General features: G+C 40.6%; 1 protein-coding gene and 1 long non-coding RNA gene across 4 annotated transcripts in view; one reads left to right on the top strand and one right to left on the bottom strand.

The window, feature by feature from the left end:
- The window catches only part of SGMS2 (sphingomyelin synthase 2), a 77,203-nt gene that overhangs the window by 18,863 nt on the left and 43,108 nt on the right, over window positions 1-15,232 (bottom strand). For all 3 annotated transcript variants that reach the window (XR_011501819.1, XM_070504547.1, XM_044767426.2), the window contains exon 3: window positions 554-1,250. Coding sequence is in view for 2 of the 3 variants with exons in the window: in XM_070504547.1 (XP_070360648.1) it covers window positions 554-1,008 (455 nt within the window). In the remaining variant the exon portion in view is untranslated. The remainder of the gene's footprint in view (window positions 1-553; window positions 1,251-15,232) is intronic.
- Window positions 1,257-14,196, top strand: LOC123284598 (uncharacterized). Its single transcript, XR_011501821.1, has 3 exons — window positions 1,257-3,622; window positions 7,528-7,718; window positions 11,758-14,196. It is a non-coding gene; the product is annotated as an uncharacterized lncRNA (long non-coding RNA).

Below are 15,232 nucleotides of genomic sequence, written 5' to 3'. Positions count from 1 at the left end.
CAAGGACCCATTTCTAAATTCAGTTTCTTAAACAAACCCTGGAGACCGGATTGCCAATAGGCAAAAGGAAAAGAAACGTAAAATCTGAGAACTCCTGATTAGAAGTGAACCTCAACACATGCTATAGACTGTGGGCCCACGTAGTCATCATATTATGAGCAATGGAGGAAGCAGCTCCCTGGCCAACTCCTTCCACGCCCGCCAAGAGCCTACAATACACGAGAAGTGAGTGTCACTCCTTTCCAAGCCTCCTGCTTTATCACACAAGTAGCACAGCGCCAAGGTGCGTGAAATCAGGAACTACACCTTCAATCATAAACTGAATCAGCCGCCACAGCACTTCTGTACATTCCTACACAGCTGCTCAGTACGTGCTTCTTGAATAGGGACTGGATTTGCTCAATGTGGTAGATCTTTCTATTGCTTCCTTTCATCAAATGCCTGGGTAAGACCGAATTTACCAGATAAAACCAAGAGCGTTGTTTCAATTACATATCTTCTCAGTTAAATACACACTAGCAGCGAACCCAAAAAACACCTTAGACCTACTTACTTGTATCTCAGAAACAGCCACTGGGTGATCCATAATCCAACTAATATAATCCCATTTATTTCTGATACAGAAAATGCCCATTTCACCCGATCAATGTAATCAAAAAACTTGTCTGGGAGTGGAGGGCTGAGCTCCTTGGGAGGGACCCTCTCGTGTACAACTGTGATCATGACGGTTGTCAGGACGAGGTTGAAAAGTGCGTACACAAAGGCAATGCCTGTTTTCCACCACTCAAGGGGATATTTGCTCCTTGAGTCAGTGGGCATGGCAATTTGGATGTAGTCCGGGTACTTTTTGGCACCTTTCCGCAGCCCATTGGACAAGCTCTTAGGTTTACTGTTGCCATTTTTGTTTTCCTCTTCAGCAGGTTCTGCAGGTCTCGTGTAAGTGTTTGCAGGATCATTGGTTTGATTTTCTATGTGTTCTTCAAGTTTTGCTGTTTCTATGATATCCATTGTCCCCAGTCTTCAGATCAAAAGGGAGATGGGAAAGTTCTTGTTCTTGGTGGAAACTTAACTTTTTTTAATCCTTCTATTTCCAAGATCAACATGGATTCTTACAACTGATTCTGTTTTCTAGCACAAAACAGAGAAGGCGGTCAACTGATTATCGTTCCTGCCATGCATCTCTGCTGTACATTCACCACCTTCAGGAAAGGAAGCCAACTCTCTTTCCCCAAAAGATGTTACTACCCCACCTGTAAAAACAAAACAAAAGTATCTTCAGAAACTGTGCTCGTCCAATTGCCAACCACCCAAAAGAAAAACATTATCAAAATAAGGAAACAAATACCAGAGCCATTTGCTTTATAAATATATCGTCAGAACATAGTTAAAGCTGCTGAGATGGAGTTTATTTATAAAATATTGAATTGTTTTCTCTTGGAATTCTTGTCTTTTTGAGCTGGAGTCAGTATAAATAGGAACATTTTAGAAATCAATTCCTTTTAAGTTTCTTTAACTAAAAGTCAGGACCCAACATTACAAACACTGCACCAGACGCTGCTGCTTGTTGCTAACCATGAAGTCATAATAAGCCAGAACCTCCCCTCGGGTCTCATCATTCCTTCCCAAGGCTGGACCTTTTCTACAAACCTTAAAGAAAGAATAGAAAACTGTGATGGGTTGCTCACATGCATTGAATAATTGTTACTCTCTGCACTTGTCAAAATAGTCAACTCTGTTTTCTTATTAAAAACTGGAGTCTTTTTAAGTGACCACTTTTAAGAAATGATCTAAGAACTATGCACTCAAGATATTTGAAATGGCACTGCTTCAGTTTATTCTTTTATATTCAGAGATGCACATCATACAAGAGGAAAGCTGACAGCCTTCAAAGCAACACAGTGAAAAGATAAAGCCTTCGCCATGTCTCACTTAGGTAACAAATTCTACCTGTTACCTGGAGGATAAAATAATTTACTACGATCGAAAAGGTGGATTAGTAACTAACAACATTTTGATGCAGCCACCACAATTTCCACCAAACAAGAGAAACTGGTCCCCAGAGGCCCTGCTCGGGCCCTTACCCACCACGACATCGAGGAGGACCGGGCGCCTTCGGCTTCAGCTCCACAGGCTCCAAAGAGCTAAGCCTGCTCCCCAGCCCGGGCGCCAGCACCAGCTCTTTTATACTTGCTGGCCACACGGCCCCAGCTGTTCTCAATTTAGGAAAGCAGTATTTTAGTCGTGCTGCAGAACCCAACCACCTGAAGAGGTTTGCAAACCTCGTAATTAGTCCCCACCCAGAGAACACTGCACAATTTAAGCATAATCCTTTGCATTTCAAAGGCTTCCCTTTCAGTAACTTAGAGAAAAAATAAGGGGGAGGAAAAACTCAAAGTGGTGACAGCTAAGCCTTTTTTAATCAAAGAAAAAAGAAGTTAGCATGGCCCAGTCAATCCGAACAGGCGGTATCTGTGGACAGTGGTGAACGGCAAGGAGATCCACCACAAGTGTTCACTGTGCACCTCATGCCCCAGCGCTGAGGGCTACGCAGGGGCAATTAATTAAAAGGAGTGGAAACCAAAAATACAGTGACCTAAACATGGCCCCAGACCTGGCCGTCTAACTGAAGAGACAGAACTAGAACTGAATGGCACAGTGTAAAGGAAGGAGGCGGCGAGCACCAGGCAGGGCCGGAGCTTTCGAGCATCCCTGCTCCCCGGCAAGAGGCATCCCGAGAGGCGGCCGTCCATTTTTGAGGAGGTGGAAGCAAGAGGACGGCGAGCCTGGCAGAGAAACGGAGGCTCGCCGGAGGATGGAGACGGGCTGAGAGGCATTACTGAGGGTTTCCGACACCTCACCTTCCTCTTGTCCCTGTGAAGCCCCCAGCTGCTAAGATCAGAGCAGGATGAGAAAGGACCAGCGTCCTCTCTGGAAAACTGGACTGGCAGCTTTCTCCAGGACCCCAGCAACAATGTTGTGGGAAGAGTCAGCATAATGAAGAAGGGCCTCAGGAAGATATTTTCAAAGGCAAACCTTCCACGGCCCAGATCACCACTTCTAACGGAGGTCCCAAAGCACCAGCTCGGCCATCGCCCTCTGTCTTCACCAGCTCCAGGCCATCCAACGCGTGGCATCCTGCCAACCTCCCATCCAAACTCCCTCCGACTTTACTCCCCCACATCTGCTCTGAGCTTGGGGTTTGTATCCAAAAGCGGCTGGTGACTCTGAAAGCCAGGGCCACCCGTGGACATACGGAGGCTCTTTATAAGGTAGCTACTTAGTTCTAGAACACAGAATGTAGAACAGAAGAAAGTACAATTAATTTCTTTTTTTTTTTTTTTTTAAAGGAAGCACTCAGTCACCCACCTCATGGGACAACGGTGAGAATGACTGAAATAATTAATCATGAAGCGCTTTGTGCTCCCAGGAGTAGGAGCACTCTGTGAGAGCCAAGCCCGTTTACTGTCATTAGTGGCAGGGTTGGTATTTTCCTTGGGATTTCATTAAGAAGATTAAATATACAAGGCACACTCATCATGTGTCAACCAATCTTGAGACGCAGTGTTTCTCATCAAGGTGATGATTACAACATAGCCATTCCTATGCTGATCCTTTCCTACCGGTAAGTATCTGGGAAAATGACAAAAGCCACAATAGTTCCTCTTGGAGGATGGCAATCCCATTAGTTCATTTGTCTATGCCAGAGCACAAAGCAGAGGAAAAGCTTTCCAAGTTCTCTTACATTGCAAAATACTGGAAGTTAACCTGGATGATGTTTAAAAGTTAAACTAATCTTCCTTTTGTAGGCAAGTGCAAAACTCTGAAACTTTTAGTACACTGATGTTTTGTTAGTATTTTTTTTAGAATTAAGTATGATTTATTCCAGAAATGCAAGGAAGGTTTCAAATTAGAAAATTATTGTAATACAATACAAACATATATAAAAAGAAAAGACATGGTCATCTTCGGGGCTGGCCCCATGGCATAGTGGTTAAGTTTGGCGCACTCTGCTTTGGCGGCCTGGGTTCGTGGGTTTGGGTCTCAGGCACAGACAAACACCACTCGTCAGCCATGCTGTCACGACAACCGACATATAAAGTGGAAGAAGATTGGTACCAATGTTAGCTCAGGGCCAATCTTCCTCAGCAAAAAACAAACGAAGATATGATGATCATCTTGAGTAAAGTCAAAAAGGCATTTGATAAAATTCAACATCCACCTGGATTGTTGGGAGAGAAAGTATTCAATAGGAGGAATAGAGGCGTATATAGCTACACTCTTTCAATGCCAATATCACATCGTAGCTGTGGAGTATGCATTCTAACATTTAGAGGAAAAGTCCTCCACTGGTGCTCCTGTCTTCATCCTTAAGGGAACTTTACAAGAAAACATATTGTTCTGCTTCTGTTTTATTGCCACCACCTCTATTATACCATAAAGGGTTTGGCATTACCATATTAATACAACATTAGTCATTTTCTCTTAACAATACCAACAGGCTTTTCCTGTAATTTGACAAAATGATTCTAAGGTTTACCAGGGAGTAAAATGGGAGCAGCAGCAGAGGGTTTGCCCCGTAGATGTCAGACTACATTATATAACTAATATCGGGGAAATGGCAGCCAGTTATTCCATTTTGGGAGTTTATCCAAAGGAAATAAGGATGGATGTACACAAAATATTTCTATAAGTATGCTTTCAACACAGTTATTTATAAGAGAAAATTGGAAATGGCCTAGTATCCAACAACAGGGTATTGGTTAAATTATAATTAGATAAATTATAGTTATCTTAATATTATAAAACCTGTATTTTGATATAGTAACTGCACGAAACAGTGAGACAAGTATATAAATACCACATAAGACGGACACAGTATCCAATTAAGTTCACACTTAGATCTGAATAGGACATGTAGAATGTAAATCATTCATATCAGAGGTTATGGTTTACGAAAAACAGGTCAGGGGCCACATGGCAGATACTCAAGGCTATGAGAAAAGGTCCAAGTGTGACTCATAACCCCCCCCACCCCGTGAGGCTCCCACAGCAGTTCTGACCTGAGGCTCACTGATGGCATCCGCAGAGGACACTGAGCACAGACAGGAGCTCCTGCCCGAGGGCTTACAAACACTTTGCTAAATTTCTATGTTGGCCTGGTTGTGCATTTGCAGTAGATAAGAAGGTAAGATGTATTAAATGTGTAAGTATAGTTTAAAAATCAAGGAAACTTATCTAAGTTTATATATGGTTTGTAATATTTAAAAAATGTAATCTGTTGAAGACAGAAGTTAAACGTTGTTGAAAGAAAATATTTCTACTATTTACAAATTGGAATTATGAATAAAAATTATACAGTGTTTAAAGGCTTGAGAAAAACTAGGTCTTAAAACAGAACTGAATTAAATATCAATGGAAACAAAGAACTGACGAGTTTAACAGACACACACAATCTTTCTCAAATTTTAAAAAAGAAAACCCAGTTGTCACCATAAAGCCATTAAAAAGTCAAGTTGTAGAATCAAACAGCCACAATGTAACATTCTCAGCCGATGTTACTTATGTGCCAGGTACTGTGTTTTGTGTATTATCTAATTAATCCTCATAACAACCCTAGGAAATATTTCAAAGAAAAGAAATTGAGATAAAATGAGACGTCCAAGGTCGGGCAGGTAAGAAGTGGCATGGCCCCGATTTGAACCAGAAATCAGACCTCAGGAGCCCCTGTTCTTTTTTTGAGGAAGATTAGCCCTGAGTTAACATCTGCTGCCAATCCTCCTCTTTTTGCTGAGGAAGACTGGCCCTGAGCTAACATCCGTGCCCATCTTCCTCTACTTTATACATGGGATACCTGCCACAGCAATTTTTATTCAGAAAACTGAACTTTTTTTCAGAAAAAATTTAATATATAATTCCCATCTCTTACGGGGAGGAGGAAGGAGTCTGTTAAGCATGTCTCTGTTACCCTATGTGCCATTTAATTATAGTTACTGTTACTAATAAATCACATTAAGTTCATAATACAGATATATCTCTATGTTAACAGGATCTAGTTTAACTAAATTTCATACCTATAAAATTTCTTCAGAGACCAGCACATCTCAACTTTTCCTTATTAACAGTGTTAGAGCTTAACTTGCTTGTACAAATTTTCCCACCTAAAACAGCTGTGCATTAACATGCTTACAGGTGCAAGGGGCCTTGCGAGTCGCAGCCTTCTATTCCAGAAGCACCCACAAAATTTGTTAAATATTTTTACTAAGAAGTTCTTGAAAACTGAAAAGGAGATCCCACTGCTTACTAAAAACTTATCACGGATATTTGTAAAATACTTTCCCAACAAAAGTAACGTGAAAAAGAGTCTGTTTTAGATCATTCTAGCTCTCACATCTGCATAGCTATGAGAGATCGAAATTAGGGAAAGGGGCAGGCTTGTAAGAGAGCTTAGTGACACTATTCTGAAAATGGATTGAGAAAAAAAATTTTTTTAATGTAAAAGATAGAATTGAAAAAGCAGCTACCAGTCATGCACTTCTGAACCTTGGGAGACAGATGCTTGGGTGGAGAAGAGACATTTTGATTCCTGGTACTTATTTATTATCCTGTGTTAAGGAAGATCGGACAACTTCAGCTCTGCATCCAGTTGTTAGAGAAAGACACAGCCTATCAACAGTGGTTGCCTGTGGCTGCTGGTGGGAATGGAGAGTGACTGCAAATAGGCCAGAAGCTTCTTTCTGGGATGACAGAAATGTTCTAAATTAGATAGTGATGTGTTTGCACAATGCTGTAAACTTACTAAAAATGATTTAATTGTACCCTTAAAACAAATGAATTTTATAGGATGTAAGTTATAACTCAATTAAGCTGTTTTATTTAAAAAAAGCTATAGCCCACTGAGATACACAGTTTCTAAATAATTAGAAAAGCAAGGAATATTCCATGCTCTGTTCTCATCCTCCACGCTCACTTATCTCTGTCCACTGTTGTGCTTATCAGCTGAGCGCTTCTTTAGCTGTGATTCTGAAATACACACTTCTAAGTTTTCTACAGACAAGATCAAGAACCAGCCAATAAAAAGCAAACTGTTTAATAAAACTTGTGTAAACTGTGCTCTAAAAATAAACTTGTAACTAAATAATAGGAAGTGACAAAAAACAGATGGATTTTCTAACAATTCATCAAAATCTAGGAGTTGGATTAAAAGGAAAAAAAGATGATCTGTTTTCTTTCTCACTAAAAAAAATGATCACTTTGGCAAGGTAGACAATTTACACTTGTTGCAATGAATACTTATTTACACAGGGCAAATATTAGCTGTGCATATTTGAAGATAGATTGTAGGACTGGGAGTATTTCCTAAGAAGCGATAATCCGAGGTCCAAAGTACGGCATGTCGGAGAGAGTAGAATAGTACTCAGCCTGCATCAACTATTTCTGACTTAACTAGAAACAATAAAGTGCTTTCACTAGAACGTGACTTGCAAAATGTTTCACAGGATGTTTTAAAACTCGGCTTCTATGTCCTAGCTGTTAATCTTTTTATTGGAGACGGGAGAATTCCGATGATCAGATCTGATTCCAGTCGAGTTTGGAAAGACAAAACTGCAGCCCTGGGGTTGAAGGACAGAAGCTAGCCTGCAGGAGGAGAGGAATCTCAGAGAGAGGAGGCGTCACAGGGAAAGACAACTGAAGGATCCGTGGACGACATGGAACACTTGGTAAGGCGGGTGACGGAACAAATGAGTGAATGGGTAGACAGACAGACTAGACAGACACACATCCCCATTTTCCCAAATGCTGCCTCTCGCTTGCCCCAAACTCCCTTCCCCACTCCATTCCTGATACATCTGCAAGAGCTCAGAGAATTTCTGGAGGGTGGGAGTTGGGGGACTCCCCAGGAGGTTTCTTCCTCCTTTATCTAGGTGTATTCAGTGTTTAGTAGAAAGAACCAGGCTGGAGTTTTCTATTTCCCACCCTCCCCCACCTCTCTGATCTTTCTGCCAGTGAAGGATGATATTCCCATGGCCTCAAAGAATAAGATGGGTTGAAGGCTTGTCTTTGTGTTAAAATACTTATTCACTTTAGCAGGAGAGCAACGGAAGTCCCCTATAATTTAAACAGATATTTGTGCTTTTAATAATATGAGTGTAATTCTGTTAATTCACGAGAAACCGTGCAGAATGGACGTCTGGTCACAAGAATCGTTCTGCACTAACAGGCACTACCTGTTCCAGATTTAATGGTCAAACAAAAGCAGCCAGTGCTTGCTTAGCATGAACGCCCTGGGGGCTTTATCAGAAAGGTTAAAGCTAACAGCCTACCTGCACCACAGTGATAATTATCTGCTTCTACCTTCCTAGCCTCCCTTATATACCCCAAAGATTTATACACCTAGAAACCGACTCCCGTAGGTTTTAGGACTTATTACTCTGTAATAGGAGTTTGCACAGATTACCTACTGAAGTGAGAGGTTTCTGAAAACCATAAAATAAACCACTCAATAGTTTTACAAGACATTTAAGTCTGATAGCGGAGCTTATATTTTCTCCCAAGAACAGCGGCTGGTCTGAGAGAGAAGCAGGAGCTGGGTCTGACAGCCTAACTTTATACTCCCCAGACCACACGACATTTTCTAAATGATATTGGAGATCTCATTCTAAGTAAATAGATTACAATCAAAGTCAACAGTATATTTCCTTGCCAACAACAACAAAAATGTTTCTAGATTTGGAAGCATAGTATCTTATTACAGGAAAACCTTGATAAGTAATAATAAGAAAAAAATAGTTCCTTAAAAATAATTTCATAATTCTCTACTTTTATTAATAAAGCTCATTTCTTCCATGCCCTTCAGATTATTTAGAAATGACACCTATTGATTTCTCTCTCTACCACATGGTGACCAAACTGTGTGTATATTTTATACGATTTCAAAAAAGTTTGCACAGAATAATATAAACAGGCTACTTAAACAGGTATTTAAAAGCGACAGCTTGAAATGTTGCTTGCTGTTTACCAGTGCATAAGAGGAGAATATTAGCATTTTCTTTTGAGATTTACCTTTAAGCAAGAATCTATAGAAAGGAGTTAAAAAATCCTGTTATAGGGCTGGCCCGGTGGCCGAGTGGTTAAGTTCGCGCGCTCCGCTGCAGGCGGCCCAGTGTTTCGTCGGTTCGAATCCTGGGTGCGGACATGGCACTGCTCATCAGACCACGCTGAGGCAGCGTCCCACATGCCACAACTAGAGGAACCCACAACGAAGAATACACAACTATGTACCGGGGGGCTTTGGGGAGAAAAAGGAAAAAATTAAAAAAAAAAATCTTTAAAAAAAAAAAAAAAATCCTGTTATAGTGTGGAGGCAGAGGCAAGACTAGAAGAAACATTTAACCAGACCCCTGCAGTTGGTACACGTGGTTCCAGCAGGAGGCAGATGCCTCAGAACAGGAAGCTTACTCAGTCTCCAGTGCTCCTGCAGAAATGACACCTAGATACACTCTAATACAATTTCCTTGTAGAGGTGTAAAGTCCAGAATTAGACATTTTGATACGTATTTAAAAGAAATGGTTGCTGGTTATTATATTTCTGCTTAGTGCTCTGTGTCAAAAAAAACAAGTTCAAGAAATAACTGAAGACAGCCTGAGAGATTTAGGGTAGTACTTCCTGGTAGCAAGAATTAAACATTGAAGAATTAGGGAGAAGGAAAGTTCTAGAATTTGCACCTTCAGCAGGTTAGTCCCACCTGCTTGTTGCACCTTAGGTGTGATGTTACAAAGGACATGGCAGAGGGCAAATGCGAGCAGGAGCGTGCAGCCAAGACGACTCTTTGTGCCTTAAATCCTGTGCCTCAGCCCACCTGGCTTCCTCAAGGAGGATCACGGTTTTCATCATAAAGAAATGAAAAAATAGGCAAAGAAAGAGACCGTGGAAGACCTGGAAAGCACTGTGCAGCCTATGTTTCTCATTCTCTTATACCCACCACAAAAATGTTCTACAGATGAAGTAATAAAGAATGTATTCCACTCATACATGGTATTGCTGTTTTCAGCTTCCATCAAAAACACGGGGCTGTGTGTGTTCTGGAACTGCTTTTGCATGACTGGCTGAAGAAGCCATTGCTTTCCAAGGGTTGGAGACTATGAAAAGCAATACTTTCTCCAAAGCCATTAAGGTCAGGGTATTTGGCTCTAGATTTCCCCAGAATTTAAACTGCTATGTTGTATTTAAACAAATTATTTGTCTCTCAAAAGCACTTATTTGATCAATTCTTCCAATCTAGGCTTTGGTTTCTGCAAATAACCTACTAATGGTGATTTATGTTTCCTAAACTTGGGTCTATGAAGAGGAAGCCAGCTTCCCCAGCAAACCCAACACAAGGAATAGCTCACGTGGTGAAGAGGTGGCAAAAGAAGGACATAACGATTAACATCCTGGGTCTAACCGAATGCCACTGTAACAAGCGTAAGGAACTCAAGTGACTGTTATATTGGCATCTGAAATATACATATGCCATATTTATCTATTGAATTTTCGCCTACCCTAATAAATTAAGGAAAAGAAACTGCCACAAAGTGTCCATTTCTATCATTTTCACCAGAAAGTTTATATATGAAAAAAGGCTCATTTGAAGGAAATAAAGAAATGTGGTTTATACAGCATACTATTTAAATATTGTTTTAGAAAATACTAGTGGGTAAGTATCTGGATATTCAGAATGACTGCTAACAGACATATGCTTGCGAGGGGACAATGAGGTTCTTCAGAAGTAAATCTGATGTCTTTAGCAAGAGCAAGTGGTCCAGATACATCAAAACGTTTTGAAGCATTTGTCTCTCAAAACAGGGAGAACAGCTCACTCAAGACTTTTTCTAATTATGACCAACTGTGCTGGTTCACAAAGTTGCAAAGCAAAGTTTCTAATAAACAAACATGCCTTTTGTTGCCTACTCTACTAAATGTCCCTGTCTGGAACTTGAACACTCCACCAGAGTGTGGGCGGCTGTTGGTATAACAAGGATCCTGGAGTGGCTGTTTGCACACGGTTGATTATGTAGTGATCCTTAGCCAACTGCCCATTTCCCTTAAGCAAAAAAGGAGAACAGGATGCACGGCTCTTTGCATTTCTTTTGGGAGTAACATAACATGAGAAATTTGGTCCCAATATTCCCAAGCTGTGCCTCCAGGAGACAATTAAAGAATGGAAAAAGAGTTTGGAAAAGAAAAGGGATAGCAGAACAAGAGTAAGAGTTTTGCATGAAGCCTTAAAAGAGAAAGAAAATATGGGAAAGTAGAGACAGACATCAGAGCTGCACCTCAAAGGCTCTGAAGTCCCAAACGAAGGCACGTTCTGTAAAAGCCTGGGGAGCAGAGAGGCAGTGAAGGTGAGCATCAGTCTCTGTCATCAGGACAGGCAGGAGAGCCCTGAGTGTTTGGATGGAAAACCAAACTGGTAGGGCTGAGGGGCAGATGCTGTTCACAACACCACAGCACTGAGAACCCGGCCGCCTATGCCGAAACACTTCCAACGGTAAACACAACCACAGTTAGTTAATGTGACACGTAAAAAGGGGCAGCTATTCTATGTAGCAGAAACTATGTCAATAAACAAATAACCATATAATCATAACATAAATATAAATGGTACGTAAATCATATATTAATATATTATGATTATTTAATCAATGCTTTTCACGTGGGGCCTCAGCTCTGCTTTTCCTTTGCACATCAAGCCAGCTTTTCATGCTCGTTCTTCGCAGTAGGGCAGGCGTTCTCAGGACCCAACCTGAAGTCCACCCTCAAATGCCATCAGGAGAACATGGAAGGAGCAAGAGGCGCAGAGAGTGACCGCAGCTGCGACACCCACGGCAGACAGGAAGCTGGGAGAGGACGGAACACGGGCTCGGGCCAGAGCTCCCCTCCCTACTCTCCACGCGGCACTGGCTTCCCCTGCACCTCCGCTGACAAATGCAGGCAAAAGAGGTCCTGTGACTGAATGTCTCCCAATTATTAATGACAGAAGCCTCCTGCAGAGTATCTCACTGACAAATTCACACTCAGGCTTCTGCGTGAGTACAGGGAAAGCTACCCCGAAACAAAGCGCGCTGAAACGTCATTGAAGCTACAGTCGGCAAGGAGCGTAAAAACCGCCATGAGCTGCTGGGAGGGTCGTTAAGTCGGTACAGTTCTTTTGAAAATCCTTCTCTCTTTTTTTAAACGATAAGATTTTAAAATGCTTACACCTCTTGACAAAGTAACTCTATTACTTAGAATTTACTTTGGAACAAGTCTAAAATACAGAAAAAACATTACCAAAAATATACTCGGTGAAACATGAAAATAATCCAAATGTCTCCAGTAAGAGGCTGAAGTATCTATGAAATACATTAAATTTATTGTTTAAAAAACAGTATGATATTCTTTTCATAAAAATGTAAATGTATGCATTTTAAAAAGACTGAGTTAATAAATACACCAGAAGAATATCAGATGTTACTGCTGGTGGGAAGATGAACCAGTGATTTTAATTCTCTTTTGTACTTTCCTATTTTCCCCAGTAAAAGCATTCATCCACGTATCTGCATGCAAAGGTATTTTCAAATAGTTTATAAAAATTATGTTTAAGTTTGGAATGGTGAGGACATCGCAGTATGAGTTCTGCGATGTAAAGACGTATATTACATATATGAAGAAAATATACATATACAACACTGCCTGATGAATTTATGGGTGATTTTTTTCTTTATTCTGGATTACTTTCCTAATTTTCCACAATAATCATTCTTATAATCAGGAAAATACTAATGGCTATTTTAACTATAAAAGCACTGACAGAGTTAACAGGGAGAATGTGCTTTTGTTTTAAAAAGGTATTGTGTTTTGCACAATTTCAAGTATGTAAACAATGCATGTACAGAAAAGTCAGAGCACTAGTACACGAAAATATTAACACTGGTTGTCCAAGTGGTAGGAGTAGGAGATTTTTTCCTTCCTACATTTGTGTATAGCCCGCATTTAAAAATAGTCTCATTGTAAATGTGTTATTTTATAGCTGAAAGTGTCAGAAACCATGGATGGTTGTTGTTGTTGCGTTTATAGAAGCATTTATTAACCAAAATCTCTATTTTGGGTTTTCACTCAGCCTCAATTAACTGCAATAAAAAATATATGTTTAGAGTGCTGTGTTTTGGAGAAGTCTGCATTATTGCTGCTGCTTTAGAAAGCCCAGTAAACTAGTAACGACTTGGATGTTACAGCCCTACCATGAGGTGCACACACAGTTAAGGCAGCCTTTACCTAGTGTCCCCTTCCAAAAAGAGACTTCACTGCGGTAGAGTGTGACATCTTTTGCAGGGTTTATGAGCAAGAGAGGGGTGAGGACCACTTTAAAAATGAATTGTTTCCATATAATAGATGTCACTCAATATTTCACAAAACAAAACCAGTTGCTTCTTTGCTGTTGTTTCCCTGAACACAATCAGCCGCCAAACAGCAGAGAACCAGACGGAACCAGATTTGAGGGAGGAGACAATTCAGTCAAAAACACAAATCCCCAAGCCCTCTTTCGCAAATATTGGTACTTGCTGTGCACCATGGATATTTGAGTCAGCTTGTGTACTTAAACATTTTAGAAACCTGCCTGACATTTGGTGATTTTTGCTTTATTGTACTCATTATCAGCTAACAGTTTCTGTCCTCTGCTCTCTGTGACAACAAAACTTTGGAGATAAGCTAAAATTACCAAAATGCTTGGTTAAATAAATTATGGCTTTCAAAAGAGTATGTACACTATATACAAAAATTACTTTTAAAAATTGAATGATTGGAAACATTAATTTAAACCAGTTTGCAAAAAATTCATTAACATATTACTGAATAACAATCCAAGGTGCTCCAAAATTCTAATTCCATTTCTTCTTTCTAAAAAACGTATATACTACTTTTCTCCCTAATTTCAAAAGCTGCACGATACCTCCTTTGAATCACTTCTTGGAATGTATATTAAAGATACTCGAATAAGGGGGCTGGCCCCGTGGCCGAGTGGTTAAGTTCGCGCGCTCCGCTGCAGGCGGCCCAGTGTTTCGTTGGTTCGAATCCTGGGCGCGGACATGGCACTGCTCGTCAGACCACGCTGAGGCGGCGTCCCACATGCCACAACTAGAAGGACCCACAACGAAGAATATACAACTATGTACCGGGGGGCTTTGGGGAGAAAAAGGAAATAATAAAATCTTTAAAAAAAAAAAAAAAAAGATACTCGCATAAGCATGAAAAGATTGTTTTCCAAATCCACGCGGCAGGATTTTGGGGGACAGATGCATTTTACAATTCCGCGCTTTGGATTTTGGACAGACTGTGGGTACACGGAGCAGATGCTAGCTCACACAGCTCACCACGACCACCGCCCACCCTCCTGGGCTGGGAAACAGCAGATATTCAAACATGAAGACATGTGAATGACGCATACGGGTACACTCACACTAAGGTGGATGAATAAAGACTATAAAGAACTTCCGGTCAGCTCAAGAAGGGTTTTGACATCACAGGTTATCAAGGGAAGTAGGGAGGGAGGGATGGAAGGAAGGAAGGACCTTTTGTTTTCAGACGTTTAGATTTTGAAACTGCAGATACATGATTCTGGACCTGTTAGGCTGAAGCCACACTGTCCATCGAGATGGGAGTGGTTACATTATAAATGTTTTATTTGCACCATAACATACTATCATACAATGTTAGGTGAAGAAAGTAAGTTGTAAAATGGTGTGCACAGCCCGGACTCTTTATTGTGGGGAAAAACTGTGTTATGTATAAATAAGTTACATGGTTACCTGGAAGGTGATACTACCTGGAACATTTACTTTACTTTTTCCCTTTTGTACTGAAAAAACAAGTAAGCAACATGTTTTGATTGTACTGCCTAAAAGGACAAAGACTATTACTGACTAAAAGGACTATTCATTCCACAATATTTAGTGAGGACCTATCTACTCTGTCCTAGGCACTGCTGAAGGGACACGACAGTGTAAAAAAAGGCACTTACCCCATTCTCACATTTTGCTAATCGACAGTAACAGCAATAATAATAACACAAAGACTAAAAGTGCTATAAAGAAAAATAATGCAGGATGGAGCAATCGAGTAATGGGAGGGCATTCAAAATAGGATCACCAGATTTATGAGGTAACACTCAACTTATGAATATTCATTATCAGGAAAAAAATCAGTGCACCATCA

Source organism: Equus asinus, chromosome 3, assembly GCF_041296235.1.
Source record: "Equus asinus isolate D_3611 breed Donkey chromosome 3, EquAss-T2T_v2, whole genome shotgun sequence".
NCBI classification, from domain to species: domain Eukaryota; kingdom Metazoa; phylum Chordata; class Mammalia; order Perissodactyla; family Equidae; genus Equus; species Equus asinus.
This window is presented reverse-complemented; position numbering and strand designations above follow the sequence as displayed.